Here is a 23,489-nt window from a genome sequence, read left to right on the forward strand (position 1 = left end):
TGAAGCATGGAGCACTTGGAGCCAGGCTGTCTCCAAGTGCTCCATGCCAAAATCCCTTTCGCCAGACTTTTCCACCAGCACCTTTGAGTGCAGCGGCTGCCTGTCAGATAGATTTCACCCTACTCTTTGTGAAGCAATCCTGTTGTTCTCAAAGATGCCAGTTCTAAAAAGCTCTTCTCCCCTTTCAGAAAGATCACATTTGTTGACAAAACAGCAAAATAATCTTTCCGAAATGGGCAGGAAAGCCTTTCTCATTTTAAAAAGATTACATTTGCTAGCCAGCTAGCAAACCAAATACTTCTAAGGGGTGGATCGGTAGGGTGGCTTTCTTTTCCTTTAGATGGACAGTATTTTCTGGTATTTTTGTAGCCCTTCTCCCTTTTCAGAAAGATTGTATTCTCCGGCTCTCTAGCCAAAAAAACTTAGCGAATGCTGTGTTTCTAAAGGCTGGAAAGGCTAGTCCTGAGATGGGAGGGGAACAGCATGGCTTCAGGGTCTGAGTTTCATTTCTCCAGCCCAGCGCAAAAATTCTTTTTTTTACTCATGGAGGGCAGCTGCTTGACCTCTTTCTGTTTAACACCACATGCCGTCGCTTAATGATCACACTTGGGAGAGCCAAGCAGTCATGTGCCTCACTTAATGAGCATCAGGACTTGCAATTATAATAAGCAGGCTCCATTATGATCATAAGACAAGGACTACCTGTACTGAAGCAAGGGTTGATAAATGTGGGCTAATTCTTTTTCTATATTTATCCCATCCTGTTTTTATGGCACTGAGCCAAAGGTATTTATGTAAACTACCTTGGAGTCCTTTCCCTCAACAGAGGCACTGTAGCCATTAACATGATCTGTAATCCAATCTGTAATCCACGTTAGTTAGTTTGTAATGTAGTTTGAATTTGGAACTGCAATCCTCCTCATTCATTGAAGTTTTGTAAAATCTGAAGCTTCAAGTTACTTGCCTTTGCCACTTGTTTAATACTTTGTCTTCAAATCTTATTGGACTAGTAATTTGAAATATTAAGTGCTGATAAACCATACTTATTAAATTCTTACATTTTCTAAAATTAAAAATTTCTTCAATATAAATACAATTTCTTCTAAAATATCGTACCTTAGCAAATAAATGTGAGGATGCATCAATTTGACCATCTTGTTTCTTGATTATATCTTTGAAGAGAAAGGAAAAATTAAAGCTGTCTCCTCCACTACATGAAAATCATCTCCTAAAAGTATTATTAGTCAAAAATATAACCGATAAAAACGAAGTGGAACATTCTGAATGTTGATGTTAAGTATTAATGTAATAGCATATTTGTGGCAGAGAATGGTGTTACAATATAATTTTAAATGCCTTTAGCTAAAAAAACAAATGCTGTTCATTGTTTCATTACTACATCCTAACTTACCAGATCTTTTGAATCGATGTCCTATACTCCGAGACCAACCAATAGGATGAATGAGTGGGCTATACATATGGCACCAGAAGTCATCTGTTTTGTCCTCACTTTCTTCATACACTAGTCTTAATCTGCCTCCAATTACACTGTCAACAATTGCTACCCGTGTTCGGCAGAGGTGTGTTTTATCGACAACTTCTACTCTCATAGAAGGCTTGAAAGGATACTGCATACTTTCAGATACCTTGAAACAAGTAATTGTGCAGCATTAATGCATGTGTACCTGCAAATATTTATTATTCAAAATATTATCCGCAAAGATTTGTATATATTAAAACTAGTTTTCAGAGAATACAAGTAGCAGAATTCCAAATATCAATACCATCTTATAGTGTGAGTGTGTGTGTTGATGGATGGACGGACGGACGGGCAGACAGAGAGACAGACCGATCAGGAGTGTCAAATTCAGGTCATCGTCATGTGATGTATTCAGTGACGTGCGGTGAGCTTCATGGCCAGTGAGGCAAGCGTGAAAGCCCCGCTGAAGCCCCGGCGCCGCGTCTGCCATAGAGCGGAACCCTCACCGGCCATGAAGGTCACCGCACGTCACTCGGCAGTTCAAACTCTGCCCTGCAGCCCAAACTTTCTCCTCCCAGCAACTTGGCCTGTTGGACACAGTGGTGGCGGGGGAGGAATGGGCTGGGTGGGCTGGCTGGCTGGGGAGGGGGGAGCCCTTTAAAGCCCTGCTGCCACATCGTCCCAGCAAGACTTCCTTTCGGCTCGCGGTTTCCCTTGCCTGCCTTAACCAAAGCTTGGCGCCCTGCCTCGGCTTTCGCGCTCTCCCTCTCTCAGCTGTGCAGCAGCGTCGGCGGCAGTTCTCGGCCTACGGCGGCAGCGTCGCACAAGCTGTGGAAGGAGAAGGATGAGGGAACCAAGAGAGGCATTTAACGGGCGTGCACCCCACACCAGGACCGTCATTGCGCCTCAAGCCGTGTTTCTTCCTGCAAAGCCCTTCAGGCAACCCGAGAGCTCCGCCTGACGCCCAAAGGGCTTTGCAGGAAGAAACGCGGCTTGAGACGCAATGACGGTCCTGGTTGTGGGGCGCACGCCCGGTAAAAGCCTCTCTTGATTCCCTCCTCCTCCTTCTCTTTCCATAGCTTGTGTGACGCTGCCGCCGTAGGCCGAGAGCTACTGCCGACGCTGCTGCACAGCTGAGAGAGGGAGAGCACGAAAGCAGAGGCAGGGCGCCAAGCTTTGGTTAAGGCAGGCAAGGGAAACCGCGAGCCAAAAGGAAGTCTTGCTGGGAAGACGCAGCAGCAGGGCTTTAAAGGGTTCCCCCCTCCCCAGCCAGCCAGCGCACCCAGCCCTTCCTCCCCCGTCACCACTGTGTCCAACAGGCCAGGCGTCTCGCGTTTATGGCGAATATAAACGCGAGACACCTGGCCTGTTGGGACACAGCGGCGAGAACGTCCCTGCTGCCTCTGCGCTCCACCGCCTCGCCCCCCGCCTCCTCCGACCCCACCACTGTGAAGAAAGAAAACACACACACACACACCCCTTACAATAAAAAAATTACAAATTAAATTACAATAAATTTGAATCCCCCCCTCCCTCCGTTCGATCCACCTTTTGCCAGCTGTGGAAACACTCTCAACTCTCCTCTTGTCCGCCCAACGTAAGCGTGCTCAACGTAAGCGTGCTCATAAGGCATGATTCGCTGCTCCCCGATCAGGAGGCGGGAGAATCAGTGCCTCTTTTGCATATTAAAGTTTTCGCTTGTTAACTCCTCCTTAACTTTTAAAAGGCGAAAAATTCCTTAGGCAAAAGAGGCCCCGAGTTCTCTAGCCTCCTCCCATAGTTAACACTGAGAACCAAGCCACTGTGACTTTGAATCTGGTAGCAACTACCCTGGCTTTAATTATTTAAAAAAAATTATTTAAAATTCTTCCTTTCCCTCAGGAGACTGGTGAGGCCCTGCCTCCCCTGCCTCTAGTGACTGCACGTCCCTGGATGTATTAGGACTTTCCCCCCTTTGCTAAACCGGTCATGGGCGTTGCCAGCATGTGACACATCTGGCACATGTGGCACATGTGACACATCTGTAGGCCAGGAGTTTGACAGGTGTGTGTGTGTGTGTGTGTGTGTGTTGGGGGAGGGGAGAAATTCAATCGGAATATTTAGAAGGAGTTTTCAGAGTCTGGTAACAATCTTTTATTCAGACAATCAAGCAGTATTTCTTAAGCTTTTTGCTTACGACCTCTTCCCATCTTTAAAAATTATGGAGGATGCCAAAAGTAGTTTTTGTTTACATGCTTTATATTTATTAAAAACTTATGCATTTGTAGAACATTGAATTATGTAAAAAGAAATATCAAACCTATTAGATATGAACAGATATTTACATAAATATTTTTCATGAAAAACTTTTTAACATACAGTATATTTTTTAACAACTATAAGAGTATTTTTTGTTAAATTTTTGGAATCTTCAATATTTGACATAGTTGATTTTGCAGACTACTGTGAAGGTTTTAAGGAATTCCCAGAGACCCTTGGACCATACCAGGTAATTCTAATTACTGCCTTTTCATGACTTACCTCTCAGGTTCTCAATCAGTTTATTAAATGAGAAACTACCATATTTTTCAGACTATAAGACTCACCGGATTATAAAATGCACCATGATTTTGAATAGGTAAATAAAATAAAAAAACATTTTTGCACTCTGCAGGCTTCCCAAACCCTCTGTACCCCTCGTTTTTTGCCCCCCCAAAAAGGCATGCAGAGCTATGGGAGGATTGTAGAGTGCTCCTGGGGGCTGGGGGGGCAAAAACAACCAGTTTTTTGCTCATTTTTTCCCTCCCCAGCCCCCAGTAGCACTTTGCAAGCCTCCCACACCCTCTGCACGTTCATTTTTTGCAAAGGGGACAGTTTTTTGATAGGCCAAAAATGCTGTATTTAGTGTATAAGACGCACCCAGATTTTCACCCTTTTTGGGGGGGGAGTGCGTCTTATACTCCAAAAAATACAATAACTAATTTTTCCTTTGCCTTTTCAAATACATGAAAACATTATTACTGGTCAAGCTATAGAAGCTTTGAGTTTTGATCTGCATGCTATGACTGTTTTTAACAGGTTAGTTTTTAGTTAAAACACTAGCTTCAGATTTCAATGTATGCGATGAGAAAGAGATACATACTTCCTTGGCTTTAGTCTCAGGGCTGTTTTCTAGCTTGCAAAAATCCCTCATACGGGCTCAAGGAAGACTCCCCAAACTGATGTAATTATTAATATTAATACTAGTGGGAAAATTAGCAAATTTCCCACACAGTTTTAGTCATTCTCACCTTCTGAGAGAAGTCAGGAGGAAGAGTTTTGGCACCGGTGAGTCTTTTTACCAGAAAAGCTTTCCAATTTGTATATTTGTGTTGAATGGCTGTCAAGAAAAAAACATGCATTAGTTATTTAAACTTTGAATTAACAGACTCTGAATGAGAATCAACAAGTTTAATGGTAATCCAAATATATTATTTATTGGGGAAATGCACAAAAGGTTTTGACAATCAAAAGTAATCCAAACATTTTAATACATAATATATAGTGCTCACAACAGGATAGGCATTCCTCAATACAAATAAAAATATTGTTTTAACACAATCACAGTCAGCACAGAGAGAACGAGATGAAAAGTTCAAAGTATTAGTGCTATAGTTACATACATCGTGGTGGAACTAGAGGCTTCCCACTGGTTGCACACCAACCAACTGGATGGATATCAGGTCCACAGATGTTACACCAGAAGTCAAGACTTGAATCTCCTTCAAAGCCTTCATACCTTAATAAAGCATTGTAACCTGAAACAGAGGTTGTGTTTAAGGGCTTGTTTTGGAGGAATACATCTGCGATATTAATCAAGGCTTTCGGGAGGTGGAGGTTCCAATTCTGGCCTCCAATTCCTTAAACCAATCTTGAGTATCAGTACTAAAAACGTGAATATAAATGGTGTGCACACATACTCCAGTAACAATTTTAAGCTAATCATGCACCATTCTAATAAGTTCAACAGTTGCAATTATGGTCCATCAGTCTCTAAAGAATACTAAAGATTATAATTAATGTTCATAATTCAATATGCCACAAGCTATTCTTTACAGTTTCTATGATCAACACTGATTGGCTATTCCTAAGGGATATGCCTCACTAAACAATCTAACAATTAAGCCATTTAATGCTGAGGATTTCTATTTCTGAGAAACCTTTCAAAGAAATAATTCTTCAATCATGTCTAAGCAATTATAATTTAAAATACATGATTATAAAAATTAATAACCTGCTAATTTCAAAATCCCAGCAATCCAGAAGACTTTGGCAGGTAAGCTGCAATCTGTGTTAGGGACTTCTACACGCACACCTTCTGAGATATCACCCCAGCATGTCCCCATAGGTGCCTGCAATGTAAATCAGAAAAATAAAAGTCACATCACAGATAAACATGTGACAACACACATAATTTTGAAAACATACTAGCAGCAATATATTAAAGCTTACCTTTTTAAAAAGACAGTATAGAATCATTCCTCCCTTCCCCCATTCATTCTGACAAAGAATACTTATTTTTTAATATGCCTCATATTTATGTGCTTTAAGCATGAAGGAAAATCATAATGATTATTACAAAAATAAAAATAAATCCATCCAGAGTCAAATGCAGCAAAGAATATGGGACCAAATCAGAAATCAGCATTTTTCATAATAGATTCAAGCAATGAAGGACTGAAGAAATATATAATTTTATATGCACAAATAATATTTTTGTTTTTCTAGCACTATCTCAATTACTTTAAAGTGCATATTGGGAATATGTATGCATGTATGTATATCAGCCAAATTAAAACCTTTTCTCATTCTTTTCATTAACACATTTGAAAAGTTACAAGAAATAAAATAATTGTAGTTGAGGTACACTATTGCAAATTATTGCAGAGCAACTTTGTTTACAGAAAGATGAGCACTTGACATGAAAGCAATCAAAAGAGTACATCTAAATTTTGGAAAAAAGAAAATATGTTTGCTCACACACTTAGGTTTTCAGTGAACAAGGTTCTTTTGTTTGGCCTATTTCTTTGCTGGTGTGGTATACTTCCTTAACTGGAAATTTGGCAGTGACTCAAGAACCAAAACAATCTGAAACAATGGTGGTCATTGATCCCAGTAGGATTTACTTCTACATGAGAATTATACAGCTGTGCCAGAAGATACAGATCAAGTAAAATGTGGATAAAAGTATAATGTTTTTCGTAATGAATTACTGGTTTCAAAATTTTGCATGACTTTGAAATCTAACATTAGAGAGTTGATCAAGAATCCTGAAGGGGGAAATCAGATTCAATGGGTTCTTAATGGGAAAATATATGAGAGGTACTATATAAAGTTAGATCTTAATATTATTTGATAGTTTCTGAAGTATCTATCCTCTGATTGCTTAAAAGTGCATTCTATTTTAGATGCTCCAATTTTAGACAAGGTGACAAAAAGAATAAAATATAGAAGATGAAATAGGAACCATACTATTAAATTTTGTTAAATATGTAAAGTATTATGGAGGTTCCCAAACAGGATACTACTAATGTTCCTGACAGTGACAATAACAATAAAAGCAGCATTCAAGTAAGTTTCAAGACAACAGCTTCAGGCAGATTGAATACTGCAAAATAATTTCCTCATAATCATATTTCTTAAGAAATCCTATACTAAATCCCAACCTCTAAGAAGCACATAGAAGCATCTGTTCTTTTACAAATGATGTTTTCATACTCCTGGTTTATTGCAATGGTGTCAAATTGTGAGGTAAACTGTTATGCAAATATCCACTCAACAGAGTTTCTGGCAGATCAATCTTCTCATTTAGTCTATCTGCTTCAGGAAAAGCTCAGCAGACACAGATTTAATTCAGAAAACAAACTCAGAAGTCTTACTACAGTTAACATAATCTTAAACAAGGGATATGTTACAAGAAACATATTTAAAATTTTCAAAATTCCAACAACTTTAATTTCCAATCTTATTAGTATTTTCACTAGGCATGTTTCAATCAAGAGATCCTACACACTAAATTAATGCTGTTCTTTCTTAAACATATGGACTAGAGCAATCTATAATTTATTTCGGTTCAAAAGTGATATAAAATTGAATTCATGCATATATGTGTAGTAAAGCCAGTAGAAGTAAGCTATCCAATTGGCTGAGGTTTCTCATCCAATTGGTTCAGAGTCCTGTAGGGAATTATAGTCATTTTTATACTCTGTCCAATTCATGACCAAAGTTTGAGGCACCAGATTTCAAAGATGTGGATTGGTATAGGGGTAACAGCAGAAAGTTAAACTTGTCCTTGTCTGTGTAAAAATAGTGGTTCAGCTAGTTCCTCCTACACCAATCCATATGGCTCTCAGTTCTGAAGAAGAAAGCCATAATGGGTATGGATCTTGTGGCCTTGAAATGATGGTATACAGTATTTTTAGTATACTGTTTTCTCCTGAACACAACGTTTACTAGCAGAACCATAAGTGTACAGAGAAGAACAAGTTTACCTTCCAGACTCATGATGAAGACATCCACCTCGGGCTCCTTCCCAATAAAAGGAAGGTCTGCCTGGCCACCACTTTGATCCAGCGTACACTCTGGAGGAATTATCTGTGAGGGACAGCCGCCTTCCCTGCAAGGTAAGTTGCAATCAGGAAGGTCTTGATGGGTGAGGTCCAGATTCATGTAATGGGCTCCCCTGTCCAAAAAAAGGCTGACCACATAGTATCAGAATAGGAGAGCTAAGTATTACTGTAAACTGCTCAGCTTAGTAAAAATACCTGGTGGGCTCTGGAATTTCAGGAACTAATACATCTTTCATATAAAATTTTGACTTAAAAGACCAAATGAGGTATAAGTGATAACTGGTCATATTTTGCAAATACGTTACCCACAACTTTCACAAGGGTGGGTCAGACAACAAGACAGGAAGATTTGAGACCAGTAATTATATCTCACAAGAGTGTTGTTAGAGTGCTGAAAAAGAATGCTATATGCTATCTTGAACATTTGGAGGAATGTTAGACTTTAATAAATAAATAAAACTGGAGCATCTGTATAACATGGCTTTTTAAAAAATAGTCTCTCCTTTCTTTTCAATAAGTGAGCAATTGATAATTGCTAACTGGATTCAAGTAGAAAAAAGTATACATTTCTTGTACAAAAAAACCTTGAATTTTAAAAAGGGAAAGGTGCCAGCAAACCAATGCCATCAATAGTTAGCTACTGAAAAGATAAGAGGTTGTTTCCTTTAACATTACCATTTTATTAATAACTTGAAAATGAAAGCAATGCATAATGTTTTCCAAGGCACACATATTCAGAAATGAATGTTATGAGTAACTCCCAATTAAAAATCAACTGATTAAAAAAGTAGTTCAAATAATAGTAAGAGCAACACTCATTGTGTGTTTATTGTACCCTTATTGAGCATACTATATATGTAACACATGGTAAGGCCAAAGTGTTAAGTAAAAGTTGGCAAAGTTTTCGCTAATAGTGTACTAAAGACACTAGATAATTTTAGTCTAGACCATCTTCTAGAGTCTATTTAGATACTAGACCCGTGATGGGGAACCTATGACACACGTGCCACAGGTGGCACACAGAGCCATTTGTTAGGGCACTCCAGGCGTTGCTCTGTTACCTCCAGCACACATGTGCGCACTAGCCAGCTGATTTCAGCCTTATTTTTTGGACATTTTCACCTTTGGGAAGCTACCCTGAAGCCTCCGGAGGGTGAAAAACGGCCCTATGGGCAACCCGGGAACAGACTTCTGGTTTGTGCGTTGGACCATTTTTCGTTACCATTCCCGAACTTCCAGGTTGAAGCCTTCAAAGGGCTTCCGGGGGGAGGGAATATTTTCGCCCTCCCCTGACTCCTAGAAAGCTTCTGGAGCCTGGGGAGGGTGAAAAAGCGTGCCAAAAGTGTGGGGGAGGGCTGGTCGCATTCATAGCATTATGGGTGTGGGCACGTCTGTGCACGACCCTGCTGTGCTCTGCCCGCTTTTGGCACGCAATCCAAAAAAGGTTAGCCATCATTGGACTAGACCATTTAGACTAGACCAGCGAGGAATTGCCCTGTCAGCTGAGTTCAGCCTTTTTTAAAGCCATTTCGCCCTCGCCAGGCTCCAGAGGCTTTATAGGAGCCTGGGGAAGGTGAAAAGAGTCTCCCCCCCCCCCCCGCTCCCCTCCAGAGGCTTCAGGAGCTTCTCTGAAGCCTCCGGAGCGCAAAAAAACGGCCCTATGGGCAAACCAGAAGTTCAAGAACGGACTTCTGGTTTGTTCGTAGGTTCGGTTTAAGCCTCCGGAGGCTTCAGGGAAGCCTCCTGAAGGTCCCTGAATCCTCCAGAGGGCCTTCGGACGAGTGGGGGGGGGTTGCTTTTGCCCTCCCCAGGCTCCTATAAAGCCTCTGCAAAAAAAAATGGGGGGAGCGCCTCTCATGCACGCATGTGCACTGGGGGGAGGTTGCACATTGCATTATGTGTGTGGCACGCCTACGCATGCCCCCCCGTGCTCCCCTCCTTATGGCACGCCATCCAAAAAAGGTTCGCCATCGCTGGACTAGACTCTAACTGGGCTGCAGAAATATGGACAGTCATTACAGTGCTGCCATCTAGTGATGGCATTTTGTAACCCAAATGTTAGTCCTAAGACAATTTGATGTCTATAGGTTTTTTTTCATATGAAAATTTGAAAAAATCTTCTACAACAAAAAATAGTTTTTGTTCCAAATCCAATAAACATTCCATTTAATGGACTTTTTGGAAGGAGACGTTAAATTTTAGCATTCATTAAAATCTGAACACACAAAATTTCCATCAAACACCACATTTAAACAATTTAACAAATACCTCATGATTGAAGGCCAGACAAAAAAAATTGTCCATTATATCAGAAGTCCACTAAACCAAGTTCTGTTAAACTAAAGGTTTATTGCACTATTCTGCAAGAAGAGAACAAGAATCAGATATTTAAGATGGATGATTCTATTACGGTTAGTGATGAAATCTGTATTTAGTATTATGCAATAAAGTTAAGACTGGTGAAAGCACCAGATATAAAAGAGAGTCTTGATAGGTTTCTAAAACAACTGATCTATTTTCTTCCAAACTGCAGGGTTAAAGAAGCAATAAAAAGAAAAATCTGCAATCCTTTGTGGAACATCTGAAGCAGCGTATTACTACACATTATCCACATCATTGTTCAATAGCCAGAAATAAAATGATATCCTGGAAGTGGCTGTTTCAACCTGATTCATACACAGATGGTCCCACAAACAATGACTAAAACACACTAAATGGTAAATGTTAATGGTAAAAGTATTCAAATAATAAGCATATAGGAAATGAAATTGTCTCGAAATGGATTATGTGCCATCAAGTCGTTTTCAACTCTTAGTGAATGCAGAGTCTCAAAATACTCTTACAAATGCTCAATTCTGGATGCATAGTTATATTGTATCTAAGTCCATTTTAAATTAGTTACCAATAAAGCTTGTCTAAATTACTAATGCAAAAATCATTCATTTTACTAGTTAAATATTTATTCACACTCTGATAATGTTATTTATGCATCTTTCCTGTAGAAAACATTTTTAAACTAAACCATTTTAAATTTAAAACATGCCGTTTTTAGTACAAAATTCCATGTCTAAAATATGAAACAGCTATATTAAGTGATTTGAAAATATTTTCAGTCAAAAATTGAAATGCAAAACAATACCATCTGTTTGGTAGTGATTGACATTGGAATAAACTGCAAAGTATCTAGTGAAGGGACATGCATAGTACACAAATAGAAATAATGATATTCTCCTGACTTATGCAGAGACTATTTTGAAGTTACTCTTGATGTTAATTTTAACTGTCTACCGTTTACTGCTGCTTTGAAGTTTTTCTGCCGAGTTTAGTTGGTTTGCTTTGCAAGTTAATTTTTAACATCAAACAAAATGACTGAAAAGTGAATGGATTAGCACTGGTTCCTGAAGTGATTTCTGAAGTGACAGTCCTTCTCCAAACACGAGTGGCAGGAATAAATTTTAGCAAAGGAATATTATGCAGTGTAAGGGTCATTCTTTTATAGTGCATTAAATTCTGTGAGCTTTGCATCAATTTATGATGTTTTTATTCTAAAAACACAGGTAATTTATTTTGAACCCCTACTATCATCTCCACAGGTTATGTTAAGTAGAACTGCAAACTAGTGAAACAAAAATCAATAAACTTTACCAAAGAAAATTTCAGAAGTAACGTTTAAAATTATGGTAAGAATATTTTTAAAAGAGGCCCCTAATTGTTAACATAAAAAATACAAATAAAGGAGAAAATACATCCAATATGAATATCTGGTGCATCTACCCATGCTATCTGTTCTAATGGGGAAAGAACACTCCAGATTCCTTCATTGAAATGAAATTATCTTCTGGGATCCTGGCCACCTTCTGTGGTGGCCCCTGGCCTTTGGAATGATTTTCCAAGGCTGCACTTTCCTAAAAGGTGCTAACTACAAGTTAGGTGAGCTCTGCAACTCTTTATTAACACACAACAAAGATTTTGCTTCCTGAATGCTTTTGGATATATCTTATAGATTGTTGGCTGCTAATAACTTGTAATTTATCTTGTTTTTACACAATGGCAATGTATAGTACCTGTTGGTTATGTTGCACGTATGAATGAAACATACAAAAACATGGAACTATTGTTGAAACATATCCTGTACCCAAAGTACAACTGGAATATCTGTGGAGATCTAAAACTAGACTGGACAACCATTTGACTGGGATGGTATAAAGCTCCTGCTATGAACAGGAGATTGGACTAGAACACGGGTGTCAAACTCAATCGCATCACATGATGTATCGTGATGTATCACGACAGTTTTTCGTCTTTGCGGAGCTGGCGTGGCCTGCACGTGATGCATCTGGCCCGCAGACCGCCAGTTTGACACTCCTGGACTAAAAGATCTCTGAGGTCCCTTTCAGTCCTATGATTCTATGTTCTAATGGCTCTGATCCTTGGAATGCAGCTTGGATATACTTTTGTTTCTGAAAACTCTTTTTCAAGATCCTTCTATATGGTATGTTACAGAAGAGAATACAGAAAAATATAGCTGATAGTAGGGCTATACACAGACCATATACATCTTTATTCTACATCCCACCCTCTTTAACGGACATTATTACTAAAGAAATTCCATAGGATAATTACATTTCAATTTTAAAATATTTGAATTATAGCTGAAAATCAAAACTAACTAGTCAGAAAGACAGTCATTCTGTCTGTTGCAGAGGCCACACTGGTTATTTTGGTTGCATGAAATTTTCATGACACATGCATGACAAAGCAAACTGACACAAGGAGACAGAATATGGTAACAGGTAACATCAACAAATTAATGCAAAGGCAAAACGGTCTTAATTGCCATGTTCTGATCAGGCTTCCTTAATAAAGAGTGAGACTGTGTTAAATCGCAAGTACTGTTATTTTATCTACTTTCACTTATTGTTTACCTGTTAACAACTTCTCACCTAGCAGCCACAATGTACTACAAGAATGAGGTGATGAGCTGTTGGGAGGTAAAAATCACACACAAATGTGTGTGCGTGTGTGTTTTCAGGTGCCATTCCATACCTTAAAACTGCCTGCAAGGTTTGTTTCTGGTCAATCTAGCCCTGTATGCTGTGCAAAGGAAACATTGAAGTCTTATATCTGTAAGCTGAAGGAACACCAATGCTGAATAAGCTTCTCATTAATAGAAAACTCATTTTGATTCAGCAGAGGCAACTATCTTTAATTCCCTCCTTCCCTACTGTTCTAGCCATATGTCCAATCCTTCAAAGACACTTCATAGGATATTTCCAAAACCAATAATTTCTCTACTGCTGACAGGAGACACTCTAAATCCAACCATTACATTTTTAAAGGGACCACTTATGTTAACTCCAAAAGCAACTTTACTGGATGGATCAGCCAAGTATCTACTAAAAACAAGTTTATTCTTAATCCCCATTAATGGAAAATAACTACTTTAAAATTATGCAGTCTATTATATAAACACGCCTTACTAATGAGAGAGTAACTTACTGTAACTTGTTCCTTCTTGTAAAATCAACCTGAAAAACTTGCTTGTTCTAAACTCCACCTCCTTCTGAGGAAAAATGTAAAGCTCTGTGCTGTACACAAGGGGACTACAAAAAATTTACCGAAGGAAACCCGGCACTAAAGCTACTAGGATCAAGTATACAGGATTTTAAGCATCGTCGCTAAAACGTCTTCAAAAAATTGTCACTGAAATTATGATAGCTACTACATAAATTGAACAGCAGAGCATTTATTTATATTTGAAGATTGTAATTTAGATTAAGGAAGTTTGGACGGCAATTTAATTTAGACTATCAACTTCAGTTAGGGAAAAGTCCACATTTCCTGTATATTTAATATTATGAACTTTAATTCTGTACATATCTAAGACATAAGTTAAAAAGAACGCTTGAACAGTGGGTTGTTATCTTTTTTATTATTCCTTAATAAAAATAATGGTAAATTAAAAATAATATACTTACATGTTTAAAACAATTCACAGGAGCTGCTGTGAAGCTATTGCTATTGATATAGTTGCCCCAATTGAAACCTTCCACTGGAACAGATGCTAAAATAAGAATTACGGCATTTAGCAACAATAATAAGCAAGGTACAAAATGTATTACATGAAAGGAGCACAAAAGCATTGGTCTTTATTGTTTTTCCTATATTTAAGTAATATATATTTATTTTCAATCTGGTAGAAAAATTACAGAATGGCAGCATTAGGGGTAATTCTTCAAAATTTGTCTGAAAAGTCATGGTTGTGCTGAGTAATATGGTGGGTTACATAAGAGATTCTCGATCAAAGTAACTTATCTGATCAAAGAAATATAGTCCTCTGATATAGACCAGATGCACAACAGTGACCAACACAAATGCAGGCATATTGCCAAGATGTATAGGATAGATATTAGATCAGGACAGATACACTTATGTAAGTTCTTTTCCCAATCTATTTGGGAGAACCCTCAATGTAGCTAAAAGGCCAATAATAAAGCCAATTACCAAGGTTATTTTCTGCTGGATATTTTAGCAAAGGCTCAGATAAGGAATTTTAGCACGCTTCCTTCAATTTCCTGGAATATACTGTATATATTTAATCTAATCAATCTTTAGAAAGCTTTCCCTCCATTACAAAATTGGAAAATTTTACCCATAATTGTTACTTGATGATGGTTAATAACAATTTTACCTGTTTTAGTCTTTGACTGGTTCTGTACCGTTGCTTGGTATTGAGCATATGCAGCTAATTTAGCAACTAAAGGTTGTTTTTGTAACACTTTAGCCTTCTTAGTCGGAGGTTTTCCCTGAAACAACAAGAGCTAAATAAGGTTCTTTTCAAAAACGCAACACAAACTTTTGAAGCAGTGATTCTACATATTAAAGCGAACACTTTTGAATTGTTATCAATTTATAGCAATGAAAATTTATGACAAAAAATTGAGAGAAAAATATTTACATTCAGAGATAAATTAAACAGTATCCCATATTTTCAGGATGAATCAATTTGCCTTTCCAAACCATCTGCAAAAGAATTTAGCAACTATTTTGATATTAATTTAGACTTTTTAAAAAAATGTAACAAATAACAGTTTTGCCATGCCAAAATGGGAATATCATTTGAAGAAAATACAGGGAATTTTCACATGCTACAAGACTGATAAATGCAATGTTGTTTAAGAATTGGGTAAATAAATGCCACTTTGCTTCTTGAAGATAATGTACTAATTATTCCTACAATTGCAATCAATGGTGCTATTTTCCTAGACCACTTGTCTTGTCCTGGGTGCAACAACCCAGAGAGAAGGGAGAGAATCAAAAGATGCTATCAACAAATTTATGGGATGGAAAGGGATCAGGTCATTAGTGTAGAGCTGTGAGATGGTTGGCTGATATTCTTTTCCCACATTAAAAAGTCTTCAATTGTAATGTTGATTTCCCTTCTGATCTAGCTGCATGATTAATTAGTATCAGTTCCATCCAGAATAAAGATTCAGATGAGAACAAAAATGAACTTTCCTGATGTTTCACATCTAACAATTATAGTTGAAAATACACTGGAATTATCTGTACTAGAATATTTAATGCAGCAAGTGCAATTGGCCTATGACAGTCAAAATCTTTTACATTCTTCTTCTTAAGAGTACTATACTAAACATGCTGTTAAAATTAGTTGTACAGTTTAGAGATAATCTCAACATAGACATTCTCATTACTTTTTATTGAAATCCATAAAAGATATTTGGATAACTGAACAGTAAAGCAATTTTCTCATTCACTCTGCCAAAGATCAGACATTGAACTAGCAATTAGAATCTTCCAAGATGAATCACCCATACATTGAATGAACACACTGATATGCATATCACATTTATACAAACACAGTATTTGTCAGAAAGGGATATGTAAGAAAACTTGCAGAAATTAAGCACACTAGTTTGCTGCTAAATTGTAAAATGAAAAGGTTAACCTTCAATATTATGCCCACCTATTTAGGAGTAAGTCTAATTGAATTTATTGGGACTTATTTGTATAAGCATGCAGATAGGCAAACAGAACATATTTGCTCTCTTTGGTATAACTATACCATATATGTTCTCTATGTTTAGATTCATTGTTTATGCAAAACCATGACATACATTTGGATGCAACATTGAAATTCTGCCACAATGGGCTAAATAAATTCCAGTATAGCATTGGATAAATGAGGAAGTTAGATACAAACTTGCTACATTTTTTCAGGAGGTATTTTGAAGGTGAGTAACTAAATTAAAATACTAAGAGTTTTATTTTAACACAATGCTTTGGAGGATCAGAAATAACTTCTATGTGCATATCCTTCTTCCAGTTCAGCAAGATTACATAAACCTAAATCTTGTCATGGCAAATGCTGACTTTGGAATTCAGGAAATGTTCAGTTAGATATTACATGCAAGGAGGCTAAAAAATGCAGAGACATTCTTTAATCTAAACCAGAGTTTGGGAGCTTAGAGAAAATCACTTTTAAATATGTCAATACTGAAAAATAAATAATTCCACTGGTAACATTTTTAGAAAACAGACTGAAAACCTGAAGTATTTTTTTTTAAATCAGTAGCATAGTGATGTTATGTAGTTATGTAGTGTAGGTATAGAGAGTGGTTGCACATTTATGTAGTGGAACATTGCCCATGGAGCTACAAATTCTGTAAAAAAGATATCAGATTCCTAAATAGGGAGGAGATCACTTATACCCTGATCCCATTATATGAGGCTCCTATTAAAGATCCTCTGGAAGCTTCAATTAGTCCTGAATGCAATGGCATGGGGCAGTGATGGGCATGCCTCTGAAAGCCCAGGTAACACCTTTGCTTTGCAAGCTATGCTAGTTACTAGTTTGCTTCCAGGCACCAGCTCAAGGTGCTGGCCATTACCTATAAAACCCTAATTAGCCCAGGCCTGGTTACTTAAGAGACTGGCTGTCTCCCATAGTATCTGCTCAGCCAATTTAATGTAGTAGGGTTTGCACACTACATTAGTTCCTTTGATTAAACAATGCTGTATTTCAGGGGTGTCAAACTCGCATCATCATGGAAGCATCATGTGACATATTGGGACTTTCCCCCCCTTTACTAAACCAGGCAGGGGCAAGGCCAGTGTGTGACACATCCAGCCCATGGGCTGTGAGTTTGATAGCCCTGCTGTATATTGTGACCCTAGAAACAAAAGCTGTCCTCTAGAATGAGGGTCCTCCATGGATGAGTTTCATCCTGTTGTTTTGAAAGGCCTTGAAGATCTGGCTCTATATTCAGGCCATTAGCAAGAGCGATTGAAGTCTTTTTTGGATTGAATGGGCCGATTTCTTTTTCATTCCTGCATGTTTTTTGTCATCCTTGCCATCTTTTGTTCTTGGTTTCGTTTGTTTTTTACTTGTGAACTCCCCAGAGTAATCAAAAGGTATATAATTATTATAAATCACATAAGAGGTTTAAAAAGAAAAATGTTGATATAAAATTATTGGATGATGAAACGTTCATATAATAATGAAGAGGAAAAGCTATTGCGATGTCAGAGCACTATTAAGAGTTGCTGATCAGTGAGATGGGTGGCATAGAAATTTAATAATAAATACATAAATTACTATAACGCTTACAGGTACTTACAAATCGTGTACCCTGAGCTGAGATGCTGAGGGTACACGAGGCAAAAGAAACAGTGGCCAGAAGGCCCACTTCTCCAGGGCAGCCCTCTTTACTATGAAATAACTTGTCTCATCAAGTACAAGGAAAGGACCTTTTTTGCCTTTCAAAAGGCACTTAAAACCATGCTTTTGCTATGGGTAGTGGATCTCGCTATTATATATATATTTAAATTCCTTGTTAATGTTTTTTTACATGTTCTATTATAAACTCCACTGAGAGTTATGTAAACTTTATATAAAGAAACAAACAACTAGCCTTTATGTTATGGTATGTTTTTGACAGGATGCAGTGATGGCCAAAAGATTTCTATTACAATTAAAATCCACTGTTGTTATATATTAATCTGAACCATAATATATCTTATAACACTTCATATAGTAAAGGTAATAAAATTTGTGACTGTACCGTTACCTGAAGTCTGGCCAGAATGCTGGCCTTCTTAGAGTTCGATGAGTAGCTTCTTGAGCAGGAAACACTGCAGAAACGCTTGGTCTTGGAATAAAAGGCATCTCTGACACCAACCATCCCACACATTTCACAGGTAGCTAATGAGAAAAAATGATAGTGTGTTAAACGTAGGTTTACTCTGCAGATCACATAGATGGTAGTACTATATCATGCACATAAACATACTCTTTTCTTCAAGAATTGTATTAAGCATTAATTTGTGTATTTGTTATCACTTTCCTGACTTTTACTACTTTCCTTGTAGACTTTAGACTCAGAGTTATATTTCCGCTTGAGATTAGACAATTATTTGCAAACAAACATTTTCAAACATTCAGATATTTTTGAACTTTTCAGTTGTTATTTCTTGCAATGTAAGCAGTTTTGTAATTTGCCTGTCGTGCTTACAGTATTGTTATGGCGTTTTCCTGAATTTACTGTGAAAACTAGTTTAAGAAGTGAAGCAACATATGGCACTGATTAAACAACTACTGTACTATTTATTCAGTTTGTGTGACTGTCCATCTCATCTAAGTAACAGTATGCACAGTGCATTTCGTGAACATCTATCAGTCACTGTCTCATTTATAGTATTTATGTCCTGCTTACTAAAGCAGCAAATTAGACAATTTTTAAACAGTCTTTCTATGGGAAGTAAACCATAATGTTAAAAATTAAATTTGGAAGGCATTATACAGTACTTTACCTCATAAAGCCAGAAGTAATATTTAGTTAGGACAGTTGAATATAAAATAATAGAACAGTTTACTCTGCCATGAAATTATGCCTTGTTGTATAAAAGGTTGGTCACCTCATCCCACAGGTTTTAATAATGTCTTTCCGTTTTTTTCCAAACATAGATCAAAGCCAGCCTATCTTCCCATCAGGCTTAGTGTATTTGTATATATTCATTCACAAAGGAAAATAAAATCTGGACTGAGCTTGGTAAAAATAAAATAAAAACATTTATGGTCCTGAATTTCTTCATAAGGACTACTATGGCTTCTGTTAACATTTTCAACTTGAATCCATCTTCCCATGTCCAGATAAAACAATAATATATCAGAATTATTCTAATAACAAACAAAGCCTAAATGTGGTATAAAATAAATGTGTGTACATTTAGCAGTGCATATGTATAATATTACAAATATTTTGATAGTAATTTAATGCTAACAAGGAATATTCTAGCATTATTCTTTTTGTGTAAGACATACACAAAACCCACAATCTTTGGTTTCTAATTAAAATAAGAATGAACCTCAAGGCAGTGCTGTTAATAATCTGCTTGACTGAACCCTCCATTGAAAAAGCTATTGCATTTGCACTCACCCATGCCAGATTTGCCATCTGGATAAGTGTAAACCTGCCCATTGTTCTTGATTATTGGGAGATTGGAAGGTAAGGGAGGAACCTCCTCTTCACTTTCATCAGAACTGGAGCTACTACTTGTATCCTCACTGCAGCTATCATAGCCATCGAACATCCCGAATGAATCACGTCTCTTTCTTTCTGACCTTGAAGGATGTTCAGTCTAAAATGAAAAAAAGCAGAAACTATTGAGGTATCTGAATAAAAAGATGTCAGATAAAATATTGCAACAATTTAGCAAGCTAATATTAAACACTTATGCAACTTCCTCTTTTAAACGGCACTGTCTATATATATATATACAATCTCAATCATTGAAGCAAGTCATTATTTGGATGGGAGAAACTTGTGACACTGCAAATGTTGTTCAGCTATAGTTTCCATCCTTCATCCCTGGGCTTATTGGCATTTGGAATTTAGTTTAGGAATAGGAATTACATTTTAGCAATCCTAGAAAGCTACACATTCCCCTCACCAAGAGTTAGAAGAACAACTAAAACGTTGCAAAAATTATATTGAGGAAAAGAATCCACAATGTGATTAAAACAAATTTTGTGTATGGGCTTTAACCCAAGGAAATTATTCTGAACATGAAAAATTGCTATTTTATTATTGATATCCTTTCTTCTACTGCAGATCTCAAAAGAAAGTAACAAAGGGCTTTGTTATAAATAAAGGTATATAAACTACTGCATCAATCTAATATACTATATGGAAAGCCAACTTCCCTGGTCCTGGTTCCATATTCTCTAGTCATCTCTTCTACAAAATATTATAGAGAGGTTAATGAATCAAATTAGGTAAACTCTATAATGTGGCTGTGGGAGAAAATAAGTTCATGAAAATTGGAAGAGCGTTGAAATTTTTTTCCTGATATTCATGGATTCCTTTTCATTTAACTCCCAATACAAGAAAACCCCATGCAATTCAAGAGTTTCTGATCCTGGTTACATATTTAGGGAGCTGAAAAGGCTTCTTGAGGGAGGAGGGCTGCTTGTGCTAGTCATCTGCCTCTTCCTTTAAAAGATTTCAATTAATTCCTTTCCTCCAGGTCAGAAAATCAGTCACACTTGAAATCATATGACAAAACTCCACAAGTTACCACCTCACTAAATGTGCCTAAAACGCCTTCTTTTCCACCACTTTCCAGATGGTTTTTAAAACAAAATTCTCTATTGCCACTAGAAATCGAGAAAAACCAATTCCCAGAAAGTTATGGGATATATTTTTCACAATCTCTGCGGTTCTTATTCTGTTGATCACGAAATGACCAGCTTCTGAAATGTTTCTCTTTCAGAGAGTTTAAACTACTCTCATAAAGTTGACAATTTGCCATAGAAACATCGTCATGGCAACTGACAGAATGAAACATGCAAGTATCATAAAACTTAAAAACCTGCATGAATGTGGCTTCTATGCATCACTAGAATTATTCAGAAAGACCTTTATTAGGAAAATTCATTCCAGATATTTCATATATCAAAGCAGTGCAAAATGATATCTTAAGTATAGAAATAAAAGGACATTTAGAGTTGCATCCAGTACTATCCACCACTGAAGGAATGGTATCCACACATAAAATGAAATTGCTTTTGTACTTTTCTATATCATATTCACATTTGAGCTAATTGGATGGGAACTTTGAAAGATTAACAGAGGCATAGTGAAAATAATAGCTAGCAAATTCCAGTGAAGCACTGAATGAAATTGTTTTACAGATAGGAAAACTGGACCAGGAAGATCAGCTTTTCACAAAACTAAGAAAATTTCTTTTCCACACCTCTGTCTAAATTCAATTTGAATAAATTAACCCTTCTGGAGCCCAAAATTATACGAGATTTCATGAGTTACATTTTGCTCCTGAAACAGCTGCAATAGAAATAGAATAGCTGCAATAGAAATCCTTCATCCAAATATTGATTACACTATAAAATACATTCTACATAATCACTCCATTTGTTACATGTAAATAAATACTGAACAGCTTTGGGACATGCTAGGTTCTTGTAATATTCCATACATCTGCTCCCCCTGCAGTCATTCAGTGGTACCTTTTGAAAGTGACCATTTGATACTGTACTGAATAAAATTGGAAAAAAATATTGCTAATGGGAAACATAATACAATTTCATGTTCCCTCTTGCCTTATCTTGAATAACGCTCTTTCAAATCACTTGAACATTTATAAATATGAAAAAATTGGGTAGATTGTTCTATTTTTAAATAATCATAAAAGGAATGCATTTGGGGGGGGGACCTAAAACAAGAACTAAATAATTAGTCTTGAACTAAATAATTGATCACTTAACATCAACAAGGCATTATTTGAACACTGATATAATAATCTGTTACTATGAAGAGTAACTATTATGTGTTTACTACTGATTTCAAAGATCCTAATCCTGGAATTACTTTATTTTATGATAGACATTTGCAGAATTGTATCTTATAAATTTTCTGAATAAAAGATAAAAATCAGCTTTACAGAGAATACTATCCTCTTACTAATTTCAATAAAATAAAATTTAATAAATATTTTTAATAACATATATACATTATTCTATTTTCTCCATAGAAATAAAGTAGAAAAATCTTAAAACTTGAATTTGAAACTGAGTTGTAGGAAAGGAGATGAAATAAAAGATTTGCTGCTTCATTCATAGCCTTATCAATTATGAAAAGATGGGGGATAGAATTTATTTCATATTACAGGACTAGTTTTTGTGCTTTGTTTTTAAATTTCCCTTTGGTGTTATAAAGAAATTTTCCGGGACCAACCCTAGGCTAAGAGTCTAGATTTGGGCAGTTTTAAGTAGACAGCTGTGAGTAGGAATTTCCATCCTACAGGTGCAAGATCTGTCCCTACCAAAATATTGAATTCATCATTCACCACATAATGCCTATTTCTTAAACAGAAAAATAATCATAGTTTGTCCTTTATCATAACTCTTTATTAAAACCAATGCAGTAGTTTAATTCTCACTGGTCTTCATTTGCATGCCGGGGTATTAGTGTAACATTGTTTGAACTATGCTCTTTTACAGACTTACAACTTTCTCATCAAATATAAGCTATGCTTTAGATCAGAATAAAGACACATCCTAATTGGTATGTAGCACATTCTAACTAAATTCACCCTCTAAAATAAGAAACATACTTTGTTTTGGCTTAAAATGACCTTGATAAACAAACTATGCCTAAAAGACATTGAGTTAGCATGGTATTTAGATAACCACTATCAAAGACTTTTACTATGTCCTATAATCAATGAAACTTTTTTACAACTTCTGAAAAATCTAAATCCATTGCAAACATCTATGGAGTTACTGTAAATGTATATTTTGTTCATAACAATTTATATTAATCAGTTAAGTATCCTCGGGGGTATTTATAATTGGAAAATGTTGAGAAATTGTCTTTCAGAAAAGTTAATTTCCCATTAATTTCTTACTGAGGAAGACAATTTCCAAGACAAAATTCCTCTTTGTGAAATATTTTGAAATACCATGACAACAACACAGAAGGGGACCATGTTAATAATCTGTGTTGAATCTTTGAAAGAGAAACAGATAAGCTTATAAACTCTTAGACCATTTTGATTAAGAAAAGGTACAGTTTACACATTCAAGTGGTAAATAAGCTTATAGTGAGGACTTAGTGAAAAAGCAAACTAGCTGAACAAAAAGCGAGAAACAAATGTAATTTAATGTTAACAAAACCAAGGCTACATTTGATCCAGGTAAAAGAAATTATACTTTTATGTAGCTTCTACAATTTTCTACGTATCTTAGAGAAATCTGTTTTGATATATTATATCTTGTCTGATGAATATGTCAAAGTACTTTATATACAGCCATACACTAAATTCAGCATTGAATTGAAACTAGCAAATAAAATTCAGGAAAACCCATTTTGCTCTCAAAA

General features: G+C 36.6%; 1 protein-coding gene across 2 annotated transcripts in view; it reads right to left on the reverse strand.

The window, feature by feature from the left end:
• MBTD1 (mbt domain containing 1) overlaps positions 1–23,489 on the reverse strand; it is a 56,094-nt gene that overhangs the window by 31,412 nt on the left and 1,193 nt on the right. The window contains exons 2-10 of one of the 2 annotated variants that reach the window (XM_014063687.2): positions 19,527–19,728; positions 18,159–18,292; positions 14,759–14,873; positions 14,046–14,131; positions 5,733–5,850; positions 5,122–5,256; positions 4,750–4,838; positions 1,412–1,646; positions 1,117–1,172 (exon numbers count right to left, since the gene is read on the reverse strand). In XM_014063687.2, coding sequence (XP_013919162.1) covers positions 1,117–1,172; positions 1,412–1,646; positions 4,750–4,838; positions 5,122–5,256; positions 5,733–5,850; positions 14,046–14,131; positions 14,759–14,873; positions 18,159–18,292; positions 19,527–19,728 — 1,170 coding nt within the window. Of the gene's footprint in view, positions 1–1,116; positions 1,173–1,411; positions 1,647–4,749; positions 4,839–5,121; positions 5,257–5,732; positions 5,851–14,045; positions 14,132–14,758; positions 14,874–18,152; positions 18,293–19,526; positions 19,729–23,489 lie in introns of both variants that reach the window. The other variant, XM_014063686.2, reaches the window with a different exon arrangement.

This window comes from Thamnophis sirtalis, unplaced genomic scaffold (assembly GCF_051295495.1).
Source record: "Thamnophis sirtalis isolate CommonGarterSnake01/CBP01778 unplaced genomic scaffold, rThaSir2_p1.2 scaffold_3, whole genome shotgun sequence".
NCBI lineage: Eukaryota > Metazoa > Chordata > Lepidosauria > Squamata > Natricidae > Thamnophis > Thamnophis sirtalis.